Source organism: Pieris rapae, chromosome 5 (genome assembly GCF_905147795.1).
Source record: "Pieris rapae chromosome 5, ilPieRapa1.1, whole genome shotgun sequence".
NCBI classification, from domain to species: domain Eukaryota; kingdom Metazoa; phylum Arthropoda; class Insecta; order Lepidoptera; family Pieridae; genus Pieris; species Pieris rapae.
This window is the reverse complement of record NC_059513.1, coordinates 8,209,934-8,230,827: the sequence shown is the minus strand read 5'-3', so window position 1 is coordinate 8,230,827 and position 20,894 is coordinate 8,209,934. Positions and strand designations below refer to the sequence as shown.

The 20,894-nt window shown below is 31.5% G+C and overlaps 3 protein-coding genes across 4 annotated transcripts; 2 read left to right on the top strand and 1 right to left on the bottom strand.

Annotated features, from left to right (window-relative positions):
- Window positions 1–107: 107 nt before the first annotated feature.
- LOC111004462 lies at window positions 108–5,261 on the top strand. Of its 2 annotated transcripts, none has more exons than XM_022275499.2 (8): window positions 108–223; window positions 434–1,230; window positions 1,302–1,711; window positions 1,797–2,681; window positions 2,757–4,084; window positions 4,156–4,356; window positions 4,713–4,796; window positions 5,073–5,261. In XM_022275499.2, exons 2-8 carry the CDS (start codon window positions 482–484, stop codon window positions 5,211–5,213), a joined length of 3,798 nt encoding a protein of 1,265 aa, XP_022131191.2. In that variant the 5' UTR covers window positions 108–223; window positions 434–481; the 3' UTR covers window positions 5,214–5,261. The 2 variants fall into 2 exon arrangements, with proteins under 2 accessions (XP_022131191.2, XP_022131190.2); XM_022275498.2 differs by having other exon boundaries at window positions 111–223; window positions 473–1,230.
- Window positions 5,262–6,566: 1,305 nt separating this feature from the next.
- On the bottom strand, window positions 6,567–8,890 carry LOC111004447 (40S ribosomal protein S6). Its single transcript, XM_022275481.2, has 6 exons — window positions 8,782–8,890; window positions 8,276–8,480; window positions 7,934–8,079; window positions 7,463–7,633; window positions 6,999–7,145; window positions 6,567–6,683 (listed from the first exon to the last, which is right to left on the bottom strand). The coding sequence occupies exons 1-6, from the start codon at window positions 8,785–8,787 to the stop codon at window positions 6,597–6,599; spliced, it is 762 nt and encodes a 253-aa protein (XP_022131173.2). The 5' UTR covers window positions 8,788–8,890; the 3' UTR covers window positions 6,567–6,596.
- A 1,843-nt stretch (window positions 8,891–10,733) lies between these two features.
- LOC111004458 (geranylgeranyl transferase type-1 subunit beta) lies at window positions 10,734–17,930 on the top strand. The gene is made up of 5 exons (XM_022275492.2): window positions 10,734–11,029; window positions 11,228–11,355; window positions 13,310–13,483; window positions 14,981–15,144; window positions 15,497–17,930. The coding sequence occupies exons 1-5, from the start codon at window positions 10,923–10,925 to the stop codon at window positions 15,974–15,976; spliced, it is 1,053 nt and encodes a 350-aa protein (XP_022131184.1). The 5' UTR covers window positions 10,734–10,922; the 3' UTR covers window positions 15,977–17,930.
- Window positions 17,931–20,894: the final 2,964 nt, after the last annotated feature.

Genomic DNA, 20,894 nt, shown 5'->3' with positions numbered 1-20,894 from the left:
TAACACTTATTGTGTATTTTAGTCTGTGCATAAAAATACAGATATCTGGCAGCATATAAACTGAATTTTTGAATTAATGTCATATTATTCCGTTAATTTATAATGCTTTCTTTTATTCATTTTCATTTTATTTTATAAATTTTGCTATCGTTATAGTTTAGTGGTGATATTTATGTAGTAGAAAAGGTTTTTTTAATCGTCGAAATTACTGTGAAAAAAATCTGTAAGTATCTCTGTTTCTTCCTGTTAGAGAAATGTTTATTTTATAAATTATTAGTTTAGATTGCTTATTGTAAAAGATATCTAAAGAAATCTGACTTATTGCACTTTCCTCAATACGCGTTAAATACATGTTATACCACCGCAATCCGCACTTCCTAAAAAGAAACAATTTCGGAAACAGCTGAGTAGCTTAAGGATCTTTCCTTTTCAGAGAATTGAGTTATCAATCCCTAATACCTTTATTTTATAGATAACGAATATGGCTATTAATTCCCCTGAGAACCAAAGTAATGACTCAAGGAATTGGCAAGTTTCTAAAAAAGCACCTCTTAGTTATAATGAAAGTATAACTAGTAGTGCTAGTAGTAAACGACAAAGGAAAAATTTTGTATCGCCCTATCTTAATAGCGACAAAGTCAAGCTTCATTCAAGAGTGACCGAAAAAACGGTAGTACAAAGAAAAACTACAGATTTTACGTCTTCATTTCCCTTAGCTGTTAACATATATAAAGCTAACTCGGATGAATTTAAAATTTCTAAGCGGGCTTCGAAGAAAGGCAAGAAATGCGTTCACACTTTACTCAATGACCCTACATCCCAACCGCAAATTTGCACTGTTAGTGATATGAACGATTCAGAATACAACGAAACAAAAATTTCAAGAAAACCTAAACCTAAAGTAAAAAAACGAAGGGTCAATAAAAATAACCAAGACAAAAATATCGAGATTTATGACAGAGATGCGAAATATTGCTCCCAATTCAATATTAATTTAGATAGTAGTTCGTCCGATATGTTTCAACACCTAACCGGCGATGGAAGAAAGGTTATAAAAAAGCCAAAAAACATTTATGGTAGAAATCAAGTCATTGATAATGATGTATGGGCTGTGCTTAGGAATATAAATAAAATGCAGTTCATACCTTCTCCACCAATGTCTGGTACAAGTATAGAATCATTAAAAAATATGTCTTCAAGGAGGCGAACTAGTGATCGCAAAGACGCCAGGTAGCTTGCAAAGAATTTAATCCGAATGTTTTTGCAAAATAGCAATTTATTATTATTGTTGTTATTTTTAGCTTCATCGAGACCTGTCGCACTGAAGAGTTTGCATATATCTCTTATGATAACACTTCGCTTAACAGTCCCTCTAGATCATCCAGTTTTGATCGTGTGACCGTAATAGGTAAGCAAGATGATGTGACAAAAACCTATACTTATACCAAAAGAGGTGTTCGTGACCAGCAGGGTATACGTGAAGTGTTAGGAAATAAAAAGAGTAAGAAGGTGTCAAAAAAAAATTGTAATAACAAAACGGAATCAAACAATAAAAAACTGCAACAAAAACTTATTAAAGAAGATCTGTCACTTTTACAAGAAAATATAATTAAGAAAGATGAAAATCTGTATACAAATTCTGAACAGAAATTAAAGGCACTTTGTGCCAGTGAAGTTAAGCGTAATGCAGCAAACATGCTGATGAAACCTGGTAATTTCTTTGATATTCAATCGAAAACTTCAGCTATCTTTTTTAAAATTGTAATAAGTGCTCTAGGTACCTACTGTATTTTCAGATCCTGAAAAGTCTAGCATCGCATCTGAATCAGAACGCCAAGAGCAATTAAATGGAATTACGAGAGTAGTGTTGTGTAATGGTATAGAACTTCATGATAGTAAAAATGATTGTAAACAGCGAGAAGCCAGAAAGTGCCAATCTAAGTCAACTTCACCAAACGGCAAGAGAACACAAATAACAACAGCTGAAATAAGAAAAAAAATTGCCAGTTTAAAATATCCAATAATAGTAACTGGAAAAGAAAAACTGAGTTCCTATACACAAGTTAATGATTATAAACCTCCACAATTTTTGGGTCTAGATAAACATATATGGCCATTTATGATAAAATGGTTGCCCGAATCGCAAAAAGCTACAATATCTATAGAAAGAAAAGCTTCCCCTGAGATAGCTCAAACAAATAAACTGAGAACAGAAGTTGACGGATTCCAAGATAGAGTCCAACGGAACAATAATGCAAGTTGTAAGTTACATAATAATGACAAATTAAAAAAATATAAAAACCAATTGTCTTCGCAGCCAATCAGTGTAAAGGAAAAACCAATGAGGATATTTAAAGATAAAATGTTAAACTTAATGTATAGTAACAAATACTCGATTTTGCAAAATGCTCAAAGTTATAGCACAAATTACGATGCTGTAAAAGTTAAACATGATTCTTTTAACATTGAAACCCAGACGCCCTCTTCTAATATCTTTATAAAAAAGGATAAATATGCTACACCAGTAGTAGATACAGATTTACCAAATATCAATAGCTTAAAGTCAAAATCAAAGCACTCGTGGTCGAAAGCAAAGTGGGCGAGTGATTTTATAGAAAATGTTATAAGAAAAGTAAAGTGTGGAGTTTACTACGGTCAGGAAAGTAAGAAAATTGTAAGAAGTAAGTACTATCTAACACAAAAATAAATTATTAAATATATTTTAAGATATTCAGTTTCTCATTATTGATTTTTAGGTATATTTTCTGACAGTAAATTAACTCAAACCGATAATTTCCTTACCGGCGTTAAGGGTGATGCTATAGTTGATATAGATGAAGATATTATTTCCAACCAATTAAGTTACAATGGAGTGATCCCTGGTTTTGAAGATAAAATCCAAGATTTGAAATTAGAAACGGTCTCTAAGAGCCAAATTGCAGTTAAACATTGCAACACGAATGTTGTTGTACAGTTTGACATCGCATTTCCGATAGATACTAATGCAGTTTTGCAAAAGAAGGATTCTATATTACTTCTACCTACAGAAATAAATGCTAGCAGAATATATAAATACAAGGCGACTATTACAAATGCTATTTTGCCAGCTGAATTGTGCAGCATATTTCCTAAAATGCTTAGTAATATATTCGATTCGAATATTACTCCACTTTCACCTCAACTAATAATTGATGATATTCAATGCCACGATCTTTTCCCGATAAAAGAATTAACGCTTCACGAATGCCTTAATACGTTTAATAAAGTTTCAATATTTAATATTTCTAACACTTCTCTCCAGATATTACTGCAAAACGGAAGATTTGCTAATGCTATTAATAATATTCAAATTTTTAGACCAAAAATGTTAAATTACCTTCATGGGCATTCAGCGCTTAGTAATCTTTTGCCAGAGATAAAAACAAAAGCTTTATTTGAGAACAATTTGCACTTATATAAAATGCAATTTAAATCAGAGCCTAGTAAAGGCCAGAAATCGGAAACGGCAGGCGATGTTTTTGCCGACAACATAAAGATTAATACATGCACTGCTGTTGTTCCATATGTGCTAAATCAGACTAAAATTTTAGATCTAAGTGATAAAAAAGAATTGAACCCTATTAAAACAAACAGCTATTGGTGTGTTAACTTTGATTTAGGACTCATGAGCTCGTTCAAAGTAGAACGTTTTGGAACTAAGACCGTCGTTTCGCTAAATAATAACACAATGAGTTTTACCGTAAATAACCTAAGAGTGGAAATGATATATAAGTATTGCGAAAATGTTTGTAAAGCAGATTCTTTCTTCTATGACAGCCAAACCGATTCAGACGGACTCCGAGATCAGGATACATTGAAATCTAGTAAAAGGCTGATGATTAAAAAAAATAATAGGAGAAGTAGTTACGTAAAGCTTTGCAAAAAATGCAAATCAACATCAAGTATACCTCATTATAAAAGAAACACTCCGTTGCAAAAGATTGCAAATTTAGATGAATTTTTCCAAGCATTAGGTTCGGCGAAAAGTTTGGCAGATGCCATCGATGGAGATACTGAAAGAAAAATTCTGTTGTCGATTGTTGAGGTATGAATTCTGTCTAATCAGTACAAATTACAGCAGATTTGAAACTGATATGTATCTTGTTAATTTTTTAGATGAAAGCTTGGATAACGGAAATTTCTCCTAGACAAGCGCTTATGATTCTTCTACTAGCAAATAAAAAGGAAACTGCTAATATTATTCGTTTCCGCAATGTCATATTGCAAGGCATTGCAACGAATAGAATCACCAAAATATCAGAATTGGATATGGAAATAGAAGTTATTGAAAGAGAGAATTTGAATAATTCCGCACTAGTAAGTTGACATAGTCAAACAAAAAAAAGTAGTGTGTCGTCATTAGCATGTGAACTTAATTTTAGTTCAGGTTTTTTAATATTATCATTTAGGTTGTGAAACTATCTATCTTAAGTATATAATGTAATAAACTTTTACAAAATCATAATGAACACTGAAATTAGATATATCTTGGTGTCTTCGATTCCTTGAGAATGTCACCTTACAAAAACCTAGTTTTTTTTCTTTAGTACCTACACTTTGCTTTTAGTAGCAAACACATTCACTTTAAATATTTAAACCGGAAAGGTTTCGTTATTTAATTATATAAACTCTGGATGGATATGCCATGTAGTAATGGATTATTGTAATTATAGTTACAAGGAATATCATATGTACCGGCTTCCGCGGAAAATCAAGAGAATTTACTGGAGGAATTGTGCTGGATAGCGAAAACCACTGTAAGTACTACTGTATTGTATGGTTGGTTAAGTCTTTAAAAGCATTGATTAAGCAAGCTGAAACATATTATACGTAGTTTTACTCATTAGTTATCTCTTGTGCACTGTGTCCTCGTGATATTATTATATCCTATGAGAATTCTATATATTCGGGATTACATTAGGTACACCGTACCTACAGCTCCCGTAGGAATTTGGGCTCTTAAAGAGTTTTGATTGGAATTGTATTTCATCGCGCATAACTGAAATAAATTAACATAACAATTTTATTTATAGGCGTCTGACTACCAGAAGCCATTCGATAAAACATCAGAACGGCTACTAAAGTCCCTTCTCGGTAAACGAAAGAAATTGAATGCTTCTTATCTACGAGTTATGGCACGATATGTTGGACTCGGCTTACTTAAATCCAAATGAAGGTGTACCTACCTATTTATACTTTGTCTTGTTAAATAAAAAATTGTCTTGTGATCATTTCCATTTATATTATACACTACTAAATTATGAGCGTTTAAAACTTTCACCTTTTATTAAATTTTAATGTTTAATAAAAACAATTGACATTGCTTGTACCCGCGCCCGCGGTGGCGGTTTGGACTTTTTCAAAAATACAAGACCCACCCAGCCGCCGCGGTTGCGATTATCGCCCGCAAACTTGGCGGTTGATTGTCGCAATACGGGCGGTTTAACCATCAGTTGAGTAATGAGTTCCAGACCGCCATGTACACACACCAAAAACGAGTTGTTGCGTTATACTTATTTTACAGAAGAATTAAAAAAAGGTCTAAAAGATTCTGGGTGCATCTACTGACTGCGGAACGAGATCGTTATGAATTATTTGTTACTCTTATGAGTTAAAGAAAAGGTTTTTAATTGTTTTGGAATGTCTGTATCTAGTTAATAAGAACTTTTAAGAAACTGCTCTTCAACAGCAACAAACTAATATGCTAGATCTTATATATCTGTCCTACCCAATGCGGTGGCCGGCCAACCGATCGCAGAGCGAACCAAACGCACACGCTGCGGGCGTAAAACGCATCGTGAAATGTGATTTAATTTTTTACATAAATATCTGTATTCTACAAAAAATGCAGGCCCACAACCACAACCACGGCGGGCGCAGGTGCTAACTGCTTCGCGAGTCCTTAGCGTTAATACGACATATTATTTTACATAGTGAATCATGATTTTAATTATAACAGTACAATTACATTATATACGTATACAGAATAAATTAATAACTACTAAAACTGCACAAAGAGCAAATTATGATGAAAAAATACCAATTTATCTGCGTTATACATGGCCAGCTTCCGAAAATAATCCTTTGTTTGTTTTATTAGACCCTCGTGTTTGGTAAATCAGGTTGGTCCATTAAACGCCATTGGTGTGTTCATCAAGATCTACATACATACAACGATAAGCCCTGCTTTTGTTCTAATAGACGTTTTTTACCTTTAACTTTATAGGAAAAAGAAACATTAATAAAATTACCATTAACTCTACTGTCTAGAGTTAGGGGTAATCCGGCACATCTATCCGTTTATCGCTAATATAGTCAATTCCACATTGGCCTCCGATTGGTAGCGCCAATTTAAGCTAAATATCCATTAGTTCTTTAAGTAATTAACACATTTCCAATTCATTAATAAAACATGGTCTGCATACCATAAATGAAACCGTTTTTACTTTGGAAGGAAATATTTAGGTTACAGCCACTAAGATATATAATTTCAGGGATTGAGATTTTAGACGCAATAAAAAACTATAGAATTTTTAGTAAGAGTTTATTTTACACATTCACTTAAGTGGTGCGCTCTGATTTGAGCTCTTTGAATCACGAATTGAAGCTGAACGTCTGCGCTTGATCTCTTCTTGGCGACGTACCTGTAAATTAATATAAATATTGCAGTTTCATTTTTAACATCAAAGGGCCCAAATAGCTAAAATATTGCCTATGAATTCATATTATTAGCTAATATAATTTGTGGCTGATTTAATACCTTTATTTACATCAATGGTAAAAAAAGGGGTAAGACACAGCACTTTCTATTACAGCTTGGTACAATTATAATAAATTAAAAGTTATAATTATATGGTACCAACTGTAAAAACAAACTTAAAATAAAAAACCTTAGTGTATTTATTCCTTAATTGATCAGTTTGAAGAAAAACTGCATTAGTCAGTATTTCATTAATTACCTTAGATTCCTTCTTTCTCTGAGCAAGCAACTTAGCATAGTCTGCTTCAGATGCCTTGCGTTTAGCTAGGCGTTTCTTCTTAAGGGCCAGGCGGTGGCGTCTGCGCTGCAGAACCTCAGGTGTTACTAGCCTTTGAATCCTAGGAGCCTGTATAAATATTGTATGTATATTATAATCTATTAGTTATTTATGGTTAGAATAAAAAACAAATAATGCTTTCAACTATAATGCCACTTTTCAGAAATTGATCAATGTTTTTCTTATTATTAAGTCTAAAATTATTGTAGATGTATAAATTACTTAAATGTTTTGCTCACTGTAAAAGTAGACAGACATGATATCTGAATCTTCTGCTCGGAGCTAATTTTATATTCCCTGGTCAAAAATAGAACAAGTTATCATAACCTGACCAGAGAGATATGACCAGGGTTAAATTCAAATTAAATATAATTTCATATGCTTACCTTGTATCTGGGTTTGGCATTTTCTTTGCCTTCTTTAGCAGGCAGCAGACGTTTAACAACATACCGCCGAACATCATCTTGTTTGGTCAAGTTAAATAGTTTGCGGATCTTGGAGGCTCTCTTGGGTCCAAGACGACGAGGTACATTTCCATCAGTAAGTCCAGGAATTTCCTAAGAATAAAAATAATTAGAATTGACATTTCTCTAATGTTGCTAATTTCTTTTAGAATTCTCTCAGATTTACAAGTTTAGAAGATATTAATCATAGGTGTTTGTTCCTTATAATGGAATAACAACAACTCTAAAGTTGTTGCATTTCCAGAGAACAATATAATATCCCCTGCCGCATATAATTACCTAAATTTGAAGATTTAGGAAACAGTAAGAACAGGGTAGAAGTTTAAGGCCAATTGACAAATTACACAAATTGTTTAGGTTAAAAAAGGGTTAGACATATTAATAGGAACTTACTTGAGTACCCTTGCGTACAATAACTAGAGCCAATACAGACAAGTTTGCATCAACAATGCAACCTCGGACTGATTTACGCTTTCTCTCTCCGTCACGACGTGGTCTGTAGCAAGAATGACCCTTGGACATCAATAAACGGACACGACCTGAAATACAGAAAAAAATTAATTACATGGGGAGCCCAATAGTCAGATTGTCTGATATAATCTAAATAAATACTACATAACTACTCTATATAATAAGTATGGTTATATATAATCATTAAAATTTAATTTATGACACAATAAGAACATTCCACTACAATTTTAAATATTACGTATTTAATAGATATTGTTGACTTACTGTTTGTAAGAACTCCCTGTTTCATAGGGAAACCTTGCTTGTCGTTTCCACCGGCAACACGGAGTATATAACCTTTCCATTCGTCACCTAGTAGGTCAGCTTCAACCTCAGCGCCCATACGCTTCTCATAAAAGATACGAAGTTTGTGTTCATCCACCACTTCAAATAACTTCTGGCATCCCGTTGCCGGGTACGAAACGTTTAACTATAAACAACAAAATAAGGTTAAGATGTTGACACCACATAGTAAGATTCCTGTTAACATCAATACACTTTTTCATTGAGAAGATGCCGTATTAATCCACTTCAATTTTCACTACACATTTATCAAGAAAAACTGAAGCATGATGATTGTAGATCACTTCATCGCACTTTACCCAAAGTATCCCAACACCTATTAAAGATATTATTGTTTAATTTAATAGTAAAGCAAAAGAAGGTAATTCATTGCATAATATTTTGTTTAATTTTACTTATATTTATTAATAAAAACATTTTTTGAGAACCTTCATGACTGCAGCTAGCTTCTTTGAACGTCAGCCATGAAAAAGACTCAATTGACAGCTGTCAACACTTAACACTGGATCAGTGTTGCCAACTTGGATTTTGTAAATTACGTAGGCCAGATTAGAAAATTACGTAGATTTAGTAATAATTGTATAGGAAAAGTTCGTAGATCTACGTAGTATTTTGATGAGTGAAATAAAGAGGGTAGGGTAGGTAAAACTGAATAAAATGAGTGTGCTCTTTTAATGTTCAATATTATTTTCTGGTAAATTAAATATGTACATGTTTTTAGCACAAATCCTACCAAATACATGTATTTAATAGTAAGAATTAGGTATTACTTAATTATATTTTTAATAAAAAAAACTAAACCGCCTTTAAATCGTCGGAACTGGACCAAATTTGAATCATCATAATTGGTTCATCCAATCGAAAGTTATGAGGTAACAAAACCAAATATATACACAGTGAATATGAGAACCTTTTTTTGAAGTCAGTTGACAAAATTGTTTTTTTTTACCTACCTACAGCATTTATACGGATTTGTGCTAAGAGTGCTTTTAATGCAATTCTGAAAGCGGCCAGGTATCAACGAACAACATTTCATTTTTTATTTATTTACGTACTATACTGTACGTACCTTGTACTGATTCTGTTTTCGGTTAATAGCCACCATCCGTCATTTTTTCTTACTTCTTACTTCTTATGTCTATTCAGCCTAATGAATTTGGATATTAAAAATACGTAGATTCTGCGACTGGAGTTTGTAGGTTTTCAAGAAAGTCCTAAAATACATACATCTACGTAAAAAGACGTAGAGTTGCCAACGTTACACTAGATAGTGCCAGTTTGAAGTAAAAGTAAACGCGAGAAAAAATAAAGAAACACATAAAAAAAACAGAAGAATAAGCTAGTAAAAAACATAATATTTACATAAATATTAAATCTTAATATTTTTATTGTTTATGAAAGAAGATAATACATTATAATACAATAAAGGATAAAGCAAAAGGCAGGATTTAAGTCGGAAATGGAACATGTAGTAATTGTAAGGAATTCAGACAGGAGGTACGGTCATATTGGGAACGAGAAAAGAAAATATGGTCAAGGTCACCAATATCTTCTCCACATTCACAAATATAACTTAATATTACTAAAAAACACGTTACATGAATCCTTGCTAAATGATGAGGTGTACATACACTACTGTTACGCTGTCTTGACTAGACCCCCTGGAAATTATAAAATTGCGTAGACGGCGTAGACGGACTATGGTATAGATCAGGCATCAGCGTACAGCGTGTGAGATAGCGAATATTATAATCCAACTATTTACAAAGGACACGAAGTGTGGCAACTACCTGACGTTAGTAACATGATTCGCAATTTAGTCGGTTTGCACTGAAAAATATGTTTGGAACCACCAAGCCGACCAAGGGCTCGGTGGTAAACAAATAAAACCCGATACGCAAATAGAGACAGAAAAACTGATATTCTGTTGCGCTTGCACTTAAGTATTTCACGTTAATATCTTCTACCTTTAGTTATTAAAGTTATTTTAGAAGCTTATCTAGTTCTATACTCTATCTACGGTAGACGGACTATGGTTATATACTCTATCTACGTAGAAATGACTATTTTAGAACTTTACAAGTTTTGGTTTCAGACAGATCACACAGTTTATATCACAATATATTAGAATTTTTCGATAAATTGACAAAACATTAACTTCTGATAATAATGATCAAATGGAAAATATAATCATAAAATGTATGTACTTGAAAACAAAAAAATATTAAATAATTATTTTATCAGATTTTTGATAATTTATAATAAACATGTCTACGTCATCATTTGACAATTTTGAAAATTAGACTGTCACATTTGACTTACGGCTGTAGTATATAATGTCTGTCAATTTCATAATAATGCATTATAAAGATATGTTTTTATATTAATCATTAAAGTAAAAGTAAAATTGTCATCTCTTATTAACTTCCTTTAGAATGTTTGAATAAATTAATGCAATACGAAAGTTCCTCTTATCGCACACAGTTGTATCTGACGATATCTTTATATATATATATATATATTTAAATTAATAACAGTTTAAATCTATTAAACCTGCTAAATTATTACCATGAACAACGAAGAAAGTATTATATTAGCTAACCGGCAGCATGGAAAATATTTTATGCGTTTTTTAAATGTTTTGCCAGCGTCTCTTTCTTCTCATGATACCACTAGGTAGCTAAATTTTTATGTATTTTTCGTAGTGAATCGTCAAGGCTGTCATAATTTGCTTATATCATAAGGTACCTCGTTATGGTCCTAAGTAGGACTATTGTGAGTAACATATGACTAGTTTCTAACAGTCAGTTACAGTTTATATGTTTGTAATTTATATTTTCTGTGAAATAATAAGTATTTTTAATTAAATTTCAGGGTAACCATAGCATACTTTGCTGTGTCTGGACTAGATATTTTAGGCTCCATTTCTACTATGTCTCTTGAACTTCAGAATAGGATTATACAGTGGATATATAGACTTCAAGTGCATCCAGATAAAGATAGTGAGTAACTAATTTAGAATTCTTACTGTTAATAAGTCTTAAATTTGTTATCATATATAAATAGGTATCTGTTTTGTCAGTATTATTTGATATTTTGTGTGTTAAGTAAGTTTAAGTACAATAATTATATTAAAATTGGATCTAGAATTTTGTTCTACTTAATGCATACTGACATAAATTGATATTTACATTATTATAATACACCATATTTTATATAGGTTTGCATTGAATATGTAATTAAATTTTATAGTATAGTTTGGGGTTTGGGTTCTAAAGTTTAATGGATTTTTTAAACTTAAGAAGTTGTTTTCGAGTATTTTACGATTTGTACATTTACAAAACATTATCACATTCATTATTATAAACATAGCTCTGAAGAAAATGAGGTCCATAGAATTACAATGTGATATAATTTTATTACTCAAAGACACTCAACTTAAACAACTGAGGGGGTGTTTTGGGTGCTGAAATGGCATTAGAATTAATTTAAATGCTTTGAGAAATGAGCAATTTGACACACAAGAAAGGTTTTGGAACAAATTAAACTTGTATAACAAAGTACTAGTGTATATGCATTTTAACTAAATGTATACAATATGGGAACATAATTGTATTTGCCAGTCATTAACACTTCAAGCTAACTAAGAATAAGAACATTGTAGTTAGTTGCTTTTCTTTCCATTTATATTAATGTTTATATATATTATCATTCTTCATTAAAGGCAAGTAACTAATTATCAAATACAATGTGGTGGTGTTGTTATATAATCCTTTATTTGCTACATTACAAATTTTTTGATGTAAATTTTTGGTAAAACTAAAGTATGTAACATAAGCTTATAATATTTCAAAGGGTTCATCCACATAATAAAATAAAAAAGGTAACCTTTGTTATTAATCTACAGTAAACATAATATATGTGTTTTGTCTTGATTTCTGTATTTATAACTTTCAAAAGTAATAAAAAGAAAGAAGATAAGATAATAAGAGGCAGAAAGTAAACAAAATATCCATTAATTATTTAGGAATACATTTATATAATATATTTATGAACTGAAAGAATCTAATCTATAAGCAGTGTTTGCTCTGAATTCAGAGGCAGCACAATGGCAATATTCCATTGCCTTCTCGCCGTTACGGTGATTGAAATTACGTGAATAAATATTCCATGTCTAAAACCAGGCATATATAAAAACACAACTAATGCAGAATTGTGTCCATGCCCTATTCACGTGCCTTTAAATGTTACGTGGAATACAAGGTTTAATTCATAAAAACATATTTGAGTGTCATGTAAATAAAGATAAGCTTCTGTAATTTACTCATTTACCTTTTCAGAATTAACTTTTATTGCTTTCTTAAAAAAATTAATACCCATGAGGATATAGTCAAATGATATATTTTATGATAGTTTAATATAAATAAACATACGTGAGGATATTTGAGTATGCCATATAACTAACGGTGTATTTACCATAATGCTATTTACGTTTTTGATAAAGTTTCACTTTAATTGCGTTACATAATTAACCGTTCTTATGACGATGCCTAGAATGACTTTAATACATAGTATTAGTATATAATTTTTTTTCCATGCATTAAATATCATTCTAGCAATTTGGTATAAGGAAAATATTGAACACTTGTAACTGCATAATTAAGCGCCGATTTATCGATAATTATTACATTATTATTCTTGTAGACGGAATCTATTCCTGCCATACCGAATTTTGTTTCCTTGATTATTATGTGCTAATGTCGTCAAGGACATCTTGCCTTTACTCTAAAAATATCTAGTATACACCAAGATAGGAAATATTTTTAATAGCACGATTTCTCGGCAGATGTGAATCGCGTTAATTCCTTATTAATTAAGAATTCGCATATGTATTTGTGAAAAACCTTGCCATTATAGGTGTATTGAAATCTGTTACACGGTTTTGTATATTTTCAGCCGGTGACATGTCTGCTTGTGGATTTCAAGGATCATCAACTGTGAACATAGATTTCAACTCACGGAATAAGTTGTATAGATGTGGTCATTTAGCGATGACGTATACCGGCCTCTGTATTCTACTGGCGTTAGGCGATGATCTTTCGAGGGTTAATAGAAAAGCAATTATTGAAGGCAAGTTACTATAAAACGGTATGATTAAGTTTCATTCGAAATTCATTGCATACTTCACACGTATCTTGATGAAGGTCATAATCGAAAGGGACTTATTTATATTCTAAATTTAATTTAATTCATAGCAAGTTCTATTAATCTGCAGTAAGTATTGTCTCCATTGATAAACGAAATTAAGATCCGGGCTAAAAGAGACAAGTTTTTTACGGGGAAAACATTTAAAATGTAAAGAAACTTCTTAGTTTCAAATTTGAGACACGCTCGTCTTCCATCCAAAAGGAAAAGTTTCATTTCATAGAATTCAAAAACTAATTGTTAAAAAAGGAATACCAAAAGGACTTTAATACACCGTCATAAAAAAGTGTACTAACAAAAATAAACATTTAGTATTTAAAAATATTACCTCTGTTGTGGTCATACGTTCATATGAAAAACCTTTATTTTTATATATGATATTCTATAATGCTTCTTTTTTTAGTAATTTAGTCACAATACCAAATTACTTAATAAATACTTAATAAAGTGCTTAAGCAAGAAGTTTTACGTAACCTTCAATTATTTTCTTACAAAGATATAAATATATAGCAGACTCGGCCAAGCGTTGCTGTGGCTAAGGTTTTTGTTATATTACATAGTAGTAAATTAATCAAGGGAAACCGTAGGAGAACTTATGTGAAACGTTGGTACCACGACACGGACCTAAACTAAACTACCTTTAACTCAGCGTCATCTGTTAGAATTGTATCAAATAATAAACAAATGTTAATGTTATCGTAATTTTAGTAAGGATGCCTATGTTTTTTGAAAATGAAATATAGCCTATGTCACTCAGGAATGATGTAGCTTTCCAACAGTGAAAGAATTTTTCAAATCTGCCAAGTAGTTTCGGAGCCTATTCAATTCATACAAACAAACAAACAAACAAAAAATCAAACCTTTCCTCTTTATAATATTAGTATAGATACTACCTCTAAATATACAATAAAACCTCTGTTATTAAATAACGATTATTAGTTAAATTAAGTTTATATATTTACGAGAAGGCTCCAAACTAAAAACTAACCACTGAAAACGGTACCCAGGTAACTAGACTTTCTCTGAAACAGCCTGAAATTTTGTACAGCCTCCTGAAAAGAAAATGACTTTTTATAAATTTAAGTTGCCTATCACATATGATAGAGCTTGAAAAAGTCATGAACTTTGCATTTAGGCTTGCTGAAACGTCTGTTGTCGAAAAATCTAGAAAACACGTCCTTTGATGCGGTTATCATAATTTATAAGCACGCTATGTTTTTGTAATAGAGATATATGTGATAGAGATTAATGTAATAAAAAATACATTAATCTCGGTTTTATTAATCATGATTTCAAATTGTCCCAATGTTCCGGGCCTCTTGTCACCTGTATATTTTTATATCACAAGAGAACGTTTATTCCACTGATATGATTTATTATTATATTTATCTATTGTTAATCTGAACTTTATTGTATTTTTAGGTGTAAAAGCGTTACAAACCGAAGAGGGTAATTTTGCTGCAACCCTATCTGGCTGCGAGTCAGACATGCGGTTCGTATACTGCGCGGCGTGTATTAGTTACATACTTAACGATTGGTCCGGGTTCAATATTAAAAGGGCTACGGAGTATATTCTAAAATCTATAGTAAGTAATATATCTTTACTGCATTCCGTCTTCGCCACTATTAGTCTAGCGTTATTTCATGTTACGAACTCAGACTATGCCAGTAAATTGAGCATAAAGTAATTGCTTGTTTCTATTTACGCAAGAGCTCTAGCTGGCTTCAGCGTGTGACTCTCATCAAGGAGGTCGTTGGTTCGAATTCAGGTTGTGTAACAACGGAATTTTTATGCGCACATTTAACATTCTTGTATATTAGAATAACAAATGATCGTGAAACAGATACAGAAGAGGCCCAGACAGAAAGTCTTAATTATATTAAATTTTTTACAATTGATTAAAATTATTAATGTGTTTTACTTTGAACGATTTGCAGGGGTACGACTATGGAATTGCGCAATGTCCAGAATTAGAGTCACACGGCGGGACAACATTCTGTGCGTTGGCAACCCTGAGTCTAACTAACCAGCTAGACCAATTATCAGAGGCCCAGATCGAGGGTCTCAAAAGATGGCTTCTTTTACGGCAAATAGACGGTTTTCAAGGGAGACCTAATAAACCGGTCGACACCTGCTACAGTTTTTGGGTTGGGGCGTCTCTGAAAATTTTGAACGCATTGCATTTATCGGACTATGCGAATAATCGTAGTTATGTGTATGAAACTCAAGACATTGTTGTTGGGGGATTTTCAAAATGGCCGGACACATGTACGGACCCGATGCACACGTATTTGGGCTTGGCCGGTCTGAGTCTTATCGGTGAGAGTGGTTTGTTTGAAATTGTACCTACGTTGAATATAAGTAAACGGGCGCATGAGCATTTAAAGACATTGCATGAACAGTGGGCCAGTTCATAGTTTTAATATGTATTTTTGACTGGTTAGGAGATTTTGGACGGGATAAAGTATTATTTAAGAATCGAGTTAGCATCTCGATTGATAAGATGGTTTGTGCGGGAAACATTTGAGATGTGTAGTCGTAGCAATGTTTAGTTATCATAAAAAAATTCAGGTCGTTATAGTGTGACAGAAATCATTTTGATCAGATAAATATTTTAGAGGAAATATTTTTTTTTATACAAGACGCTCAAAATGTTGTGAGTTGTAAATATAATCTAATTCCACATTAATTTAAATTTATCTATCTAACATTAATTTAAAAATTCTCTTTTCTTGAAGGACCCTAGGTTTAATTGGTCCTTGTTATGTTGGGCGTATCCAAGACGTGTCTATGGTATACAATCGATTTTTTCATTTATTCTTATATATCATACCTTAAATATTTTGTCGTTCATGCTGTTCAAGTAACGACATGACATATAAAAAAAAATTCTATGAAATTTTTTCTAAATAGTTAAGACACGATTTTTGCAGGTTACTTCTTTACTATTGTTATTTTAGACGAGTGTTGTGCGATTCTGTCGATCTCCTAACCAATGTAAAAATCCCGGTGCTGCCATAAAATATGTGTTGTCAGTCCACAATAAAATTTTGCCTACACGCTCGATTAATTGTTGACTCATGTTATATTTTGCAATTGTTAGTACTTAAAGAGTTTAGATATTAGCTAGGTGCTAAATTATATCGTAGATATGCGAACAACGATTTTATTTCGACTTTTTCAAAGATTCATTTTCTTGAGATAGTTTAAGGCGTGCCGTGCCATATGTGACGGGCATTTTATGGAAGTATTTATTATAAATTGCACAAATTTTAGTGTAAATTATACAAGTTTAATTATACTGCAAAATACATTGCTAAATATATATATAACGCACAGGGTGTCAATCAATTTGTAATTTAAGTGTGCATTTTAATGTTGAATACATAGGTATATTTGAATGTTCTAGAATAGGAAATTGGTTTATGGTGCATATTAATTGGCTAATATATGATTTATATACTCTTTAAAATAGGGTCCTAAAAAAACAAAAAAATTTAATTATGTTTTAAAAATGTTAAAAATAAAAGTTTTGAATACCTCTAATTTTGTTGACATTTTTGTTAGACATTAACAGTTTGATTGCTTAGACACTTGTTATATTGTCTCTTTTACTCGTTGCACAGTCTTGATCTAAATGTCACTCATTTTGTTTGACAGATTCGTTGCTATAGCAACTATAGTTACCATTTCTTTGTTAGCCGTAAGTGTCTTTCGTAATATTTCGGAAAAATCTAAATTATTGATATTTTAAAGTAATAATTGGGTCTGTTAATAAAACATTGATCTACTTAGTAGTAATTCTAAAAAGTTAAGTTATAATTATTTAATTAACCTTATATAGTTGCTTTCTTGGTTAATTTGGTCCTAACAGAGATGGCGCTACTATAAGTTAGTAGTAAACCCGGTGATTTCAATATATAGAATCCGTTTTACTTTTACTTTATTCGTTTTAAGACGAATACATATTTTATATAATGGAGTTCCTTGCATTAATAGTTACTGGTAAACTAGTCGAACTTATCATAATCAATAAGATTGTTTTGTTTCTACTTTAAAATCTATGAACTCTTTCATGGAAGTTTAATCTCAAATTTTTAGTATTAAAAGGTTTTGTTCTTATTTGTTGTCACTTTGAACATGAATTAAACGTGACAAGTGTTTATGTATAAGACCGAAAATTTATGTGATGTGATAAATTATTCGACTTAAGTTCGTCCCCAACCATTCTTCAACCGTTCCATAGATGGCGCTTATAAGCAAAGTTAAAGGTTGAAGTGAAATTATAATTATCAGCAATGAATTATCAACTTTGTTTTTTTTTAAAACATTACGTCATTATATATATTATATAGCATTATTATACAACTTTAATTTTTTAATTTCATATTAAAATACATAGTGTTTAATTATTTTACATTGTGTGAACCAATTTTTTTTATAGATAGAAATAAACTATTTAATATTTTATAAAGTTTTTGATTTGCCATAATCTACTTGATGCGGCCGACCTGAATAGCATTAGTTTAAATAAACCATAAAAATATAGATTAAATGTTTTTAGCATCGAGGTCTGTATTTTTCGGTACCTGGAACGCATGAAAAATACATCACTAATTTTATACAGCGAATATTCAATATTGCTTTCATTCGAATTGAACCCTGGACCTTGCGTAAATGCTGCAATAAAACCACTTGCAGTAGCAAGACGACTTTAGCTCAGGACTCACAATGGTACAACTTAATACATTGAATATTAAGAATATTCAATGTAATCATTGAATATTATGAATATTAAGAAACTAAATCTAATATTCACTTAAAAGTGATATAAAACTAAACAGGCGTTCCTTGAAGGATCTTTTTATTTTGGCTGAAATCTAATCCAAACAATTATCCCAAGAGTTTCCTTGCTTATTTCCATTAATTAAACAAGAAAACAGATCGTCTAGATAAAAGGACTATAAATCTAAATGATGAATAGGTGAGTTCAGTCCACGGATCAGAATTGTAAATTGCTTATTTGTGCGTATTTGCGACCGCGGCCGAAATCTGGGCTTAGTTTGATAAAATGTATTCGCTCGTATCGGTTGACATTCCGTTATTACTCTCAACTATTTGTATAGATTTTCCCTGATTAATTTGCTTACCGATCCCTTTAATCCCCCTGAATGGGGGTCGGCATTACTATGTCGTTGAGATTAATAATTTTCTGTACCTATCGTACTTTATCTCAAGAACATTTTCGCTTAAATATTCGTGTAACTATCAGTTTTTGTTTGTATAAAACAGGAGGTTTAAATAGGCTAAGGGTTAACCTGGTACCCATGGCCCTCGTGGCCTCATGTGCCTTTTAGGACACCTTAATCGTGGTGCATAAAACGAACGCACAACGAGGTAATATGGGAAGTATAGTATTAAGGACGGAAATATTAAGCTTGTAAGTTATTTTTAAGTATTATTTTAGTCATAAGTTAATACAGAACTTTATCAAGTAAAGTTTACAGTTTTATCTATTTAAGCTTAAAGGAGTCCATCTTTTTTTATTATATAATTTTGCTTTAATGAGTAACAAATAACAATTATTACAACGGTGTTTAGCTAATAGGTATCACTTTTTGACCAAATTGATAATATTTGTCAGGATTATCAAAGTGTAGCGTTATTCTCATTAACTAATATATGGGTTACATTATTCATATACGTGGTATAATTTGTATACGAAATATATTTTTAATTAAAATTACTTAAAATATGAAACCAGATACGAAAATATTTTCTATGAGACGCCTCTAGCCGAGGCAAATTATTTGATACCTCAATAATAAATATCCTATATTAGTCTACAGGTGATTGAGCTTTGTTCAATATAGAAAAACAAAAACATATCCGGTTTCCTGATGTATTTTAAGTAATTTCAATTATAGTTTAAAAAATGGATTTGTAAAAAGTATCCAACCATGAACACAGGATAATAAAAATATCAGTTGAATTTCCTAGAACGGTTATAAGGTGTAAAATTCCAACCAGAAAGGGCGGAAAGTATAATAACATAGAGGATTTATTGAATTCTGAATGCTGCGTCCATACGGAAAACCTTTGAAATACGAGTTCTGCCGTTCATTGAACAGCGCTTACCTAAATCTTAAATGCACAAGTGTGCTGAGGAGATAGGATAGTTCCCGCTAATACTTCGGTAAGTCGAGCCCCAGATTTAGTTCCCCCGAGCTCGTTTCCGTAGATAACTGGAAACCATACTGCTCGTATAAGTAATGAAGCGTCGTTTTGAATAAAGCACGGATTTCTATGAATTTGTTCTCTTTTGTTAACGTTTTAAACGATGACTTTGCTCTTAGGGGCGCTTTTTTAATTATATTTGTACTATGGTTTTTAAACAAACAAACAAAACAAATAAAAATATCTTTATTCATATAGGTAAAAAAGTACACTAATGAACGTCAAATAAATTAAATTAATTGTGAATTATCATTTAGTGCCAGTTCTCAAATCAAAGGCGTAGAACGGAAAAGAAGAACTGGCAATAAACTCTCCGCCATTCTTTTTAATCGCCAAAATTATGTATGTTGTAACTTACATTACTGATATTTGTATTTATATTCCATCTATGTGGTTAATTAATACATATCCTCTAAAGGGGCCACTTCGGCGGTGTGAGGTTTAGGCCAGCAGTTAAAGCCATGAGATCGTTATTTTGAACATCAGAAATGCCTGTTTTTTTTTAAGGAAAGCTCCACGACAAAACCGGGTTTCTCAAAAAAATCATCAATGAAACACATTCATGTTGGATTCTTATTAAAACTCTGAACATAACACTCAACAAATAGTCATACCTTTATATGTAAACGTTATCGTTATAAACTGAAATATGTGAAAAGAGGTTAAATTAAGATTTAATAATATTTATGTAGATTATATTGAAAAAAATAATATTGGAATTGTAATATTAATTTAATGTTTAAAACAGAATTGAATCAGACACCATACCAGTGCGACGTTACATGGAATTTTGATACTCCTTGAACTCTGAGAGGTTAATTCAAACATGCTCTTAAGTAAAACAATCTACTTACACGGGACCAAATTCCTGGTCAGTTTTAGATTTGATTCCGATTTAAATTTTTAATCGATTCAAACATATAACCAAATCGATAATTCCAGAAATTTACATTATAATCCACAAAGTGTGAACATACTAAAATCTTCTGTATAATTAAGTAATTATATAAGTATAGATTATAATCTATAAGTATAGATTATAATCTATAAGTATAGATTATAACTCTATAGAACTGAAGATTTTGAAATTTTTAAGTA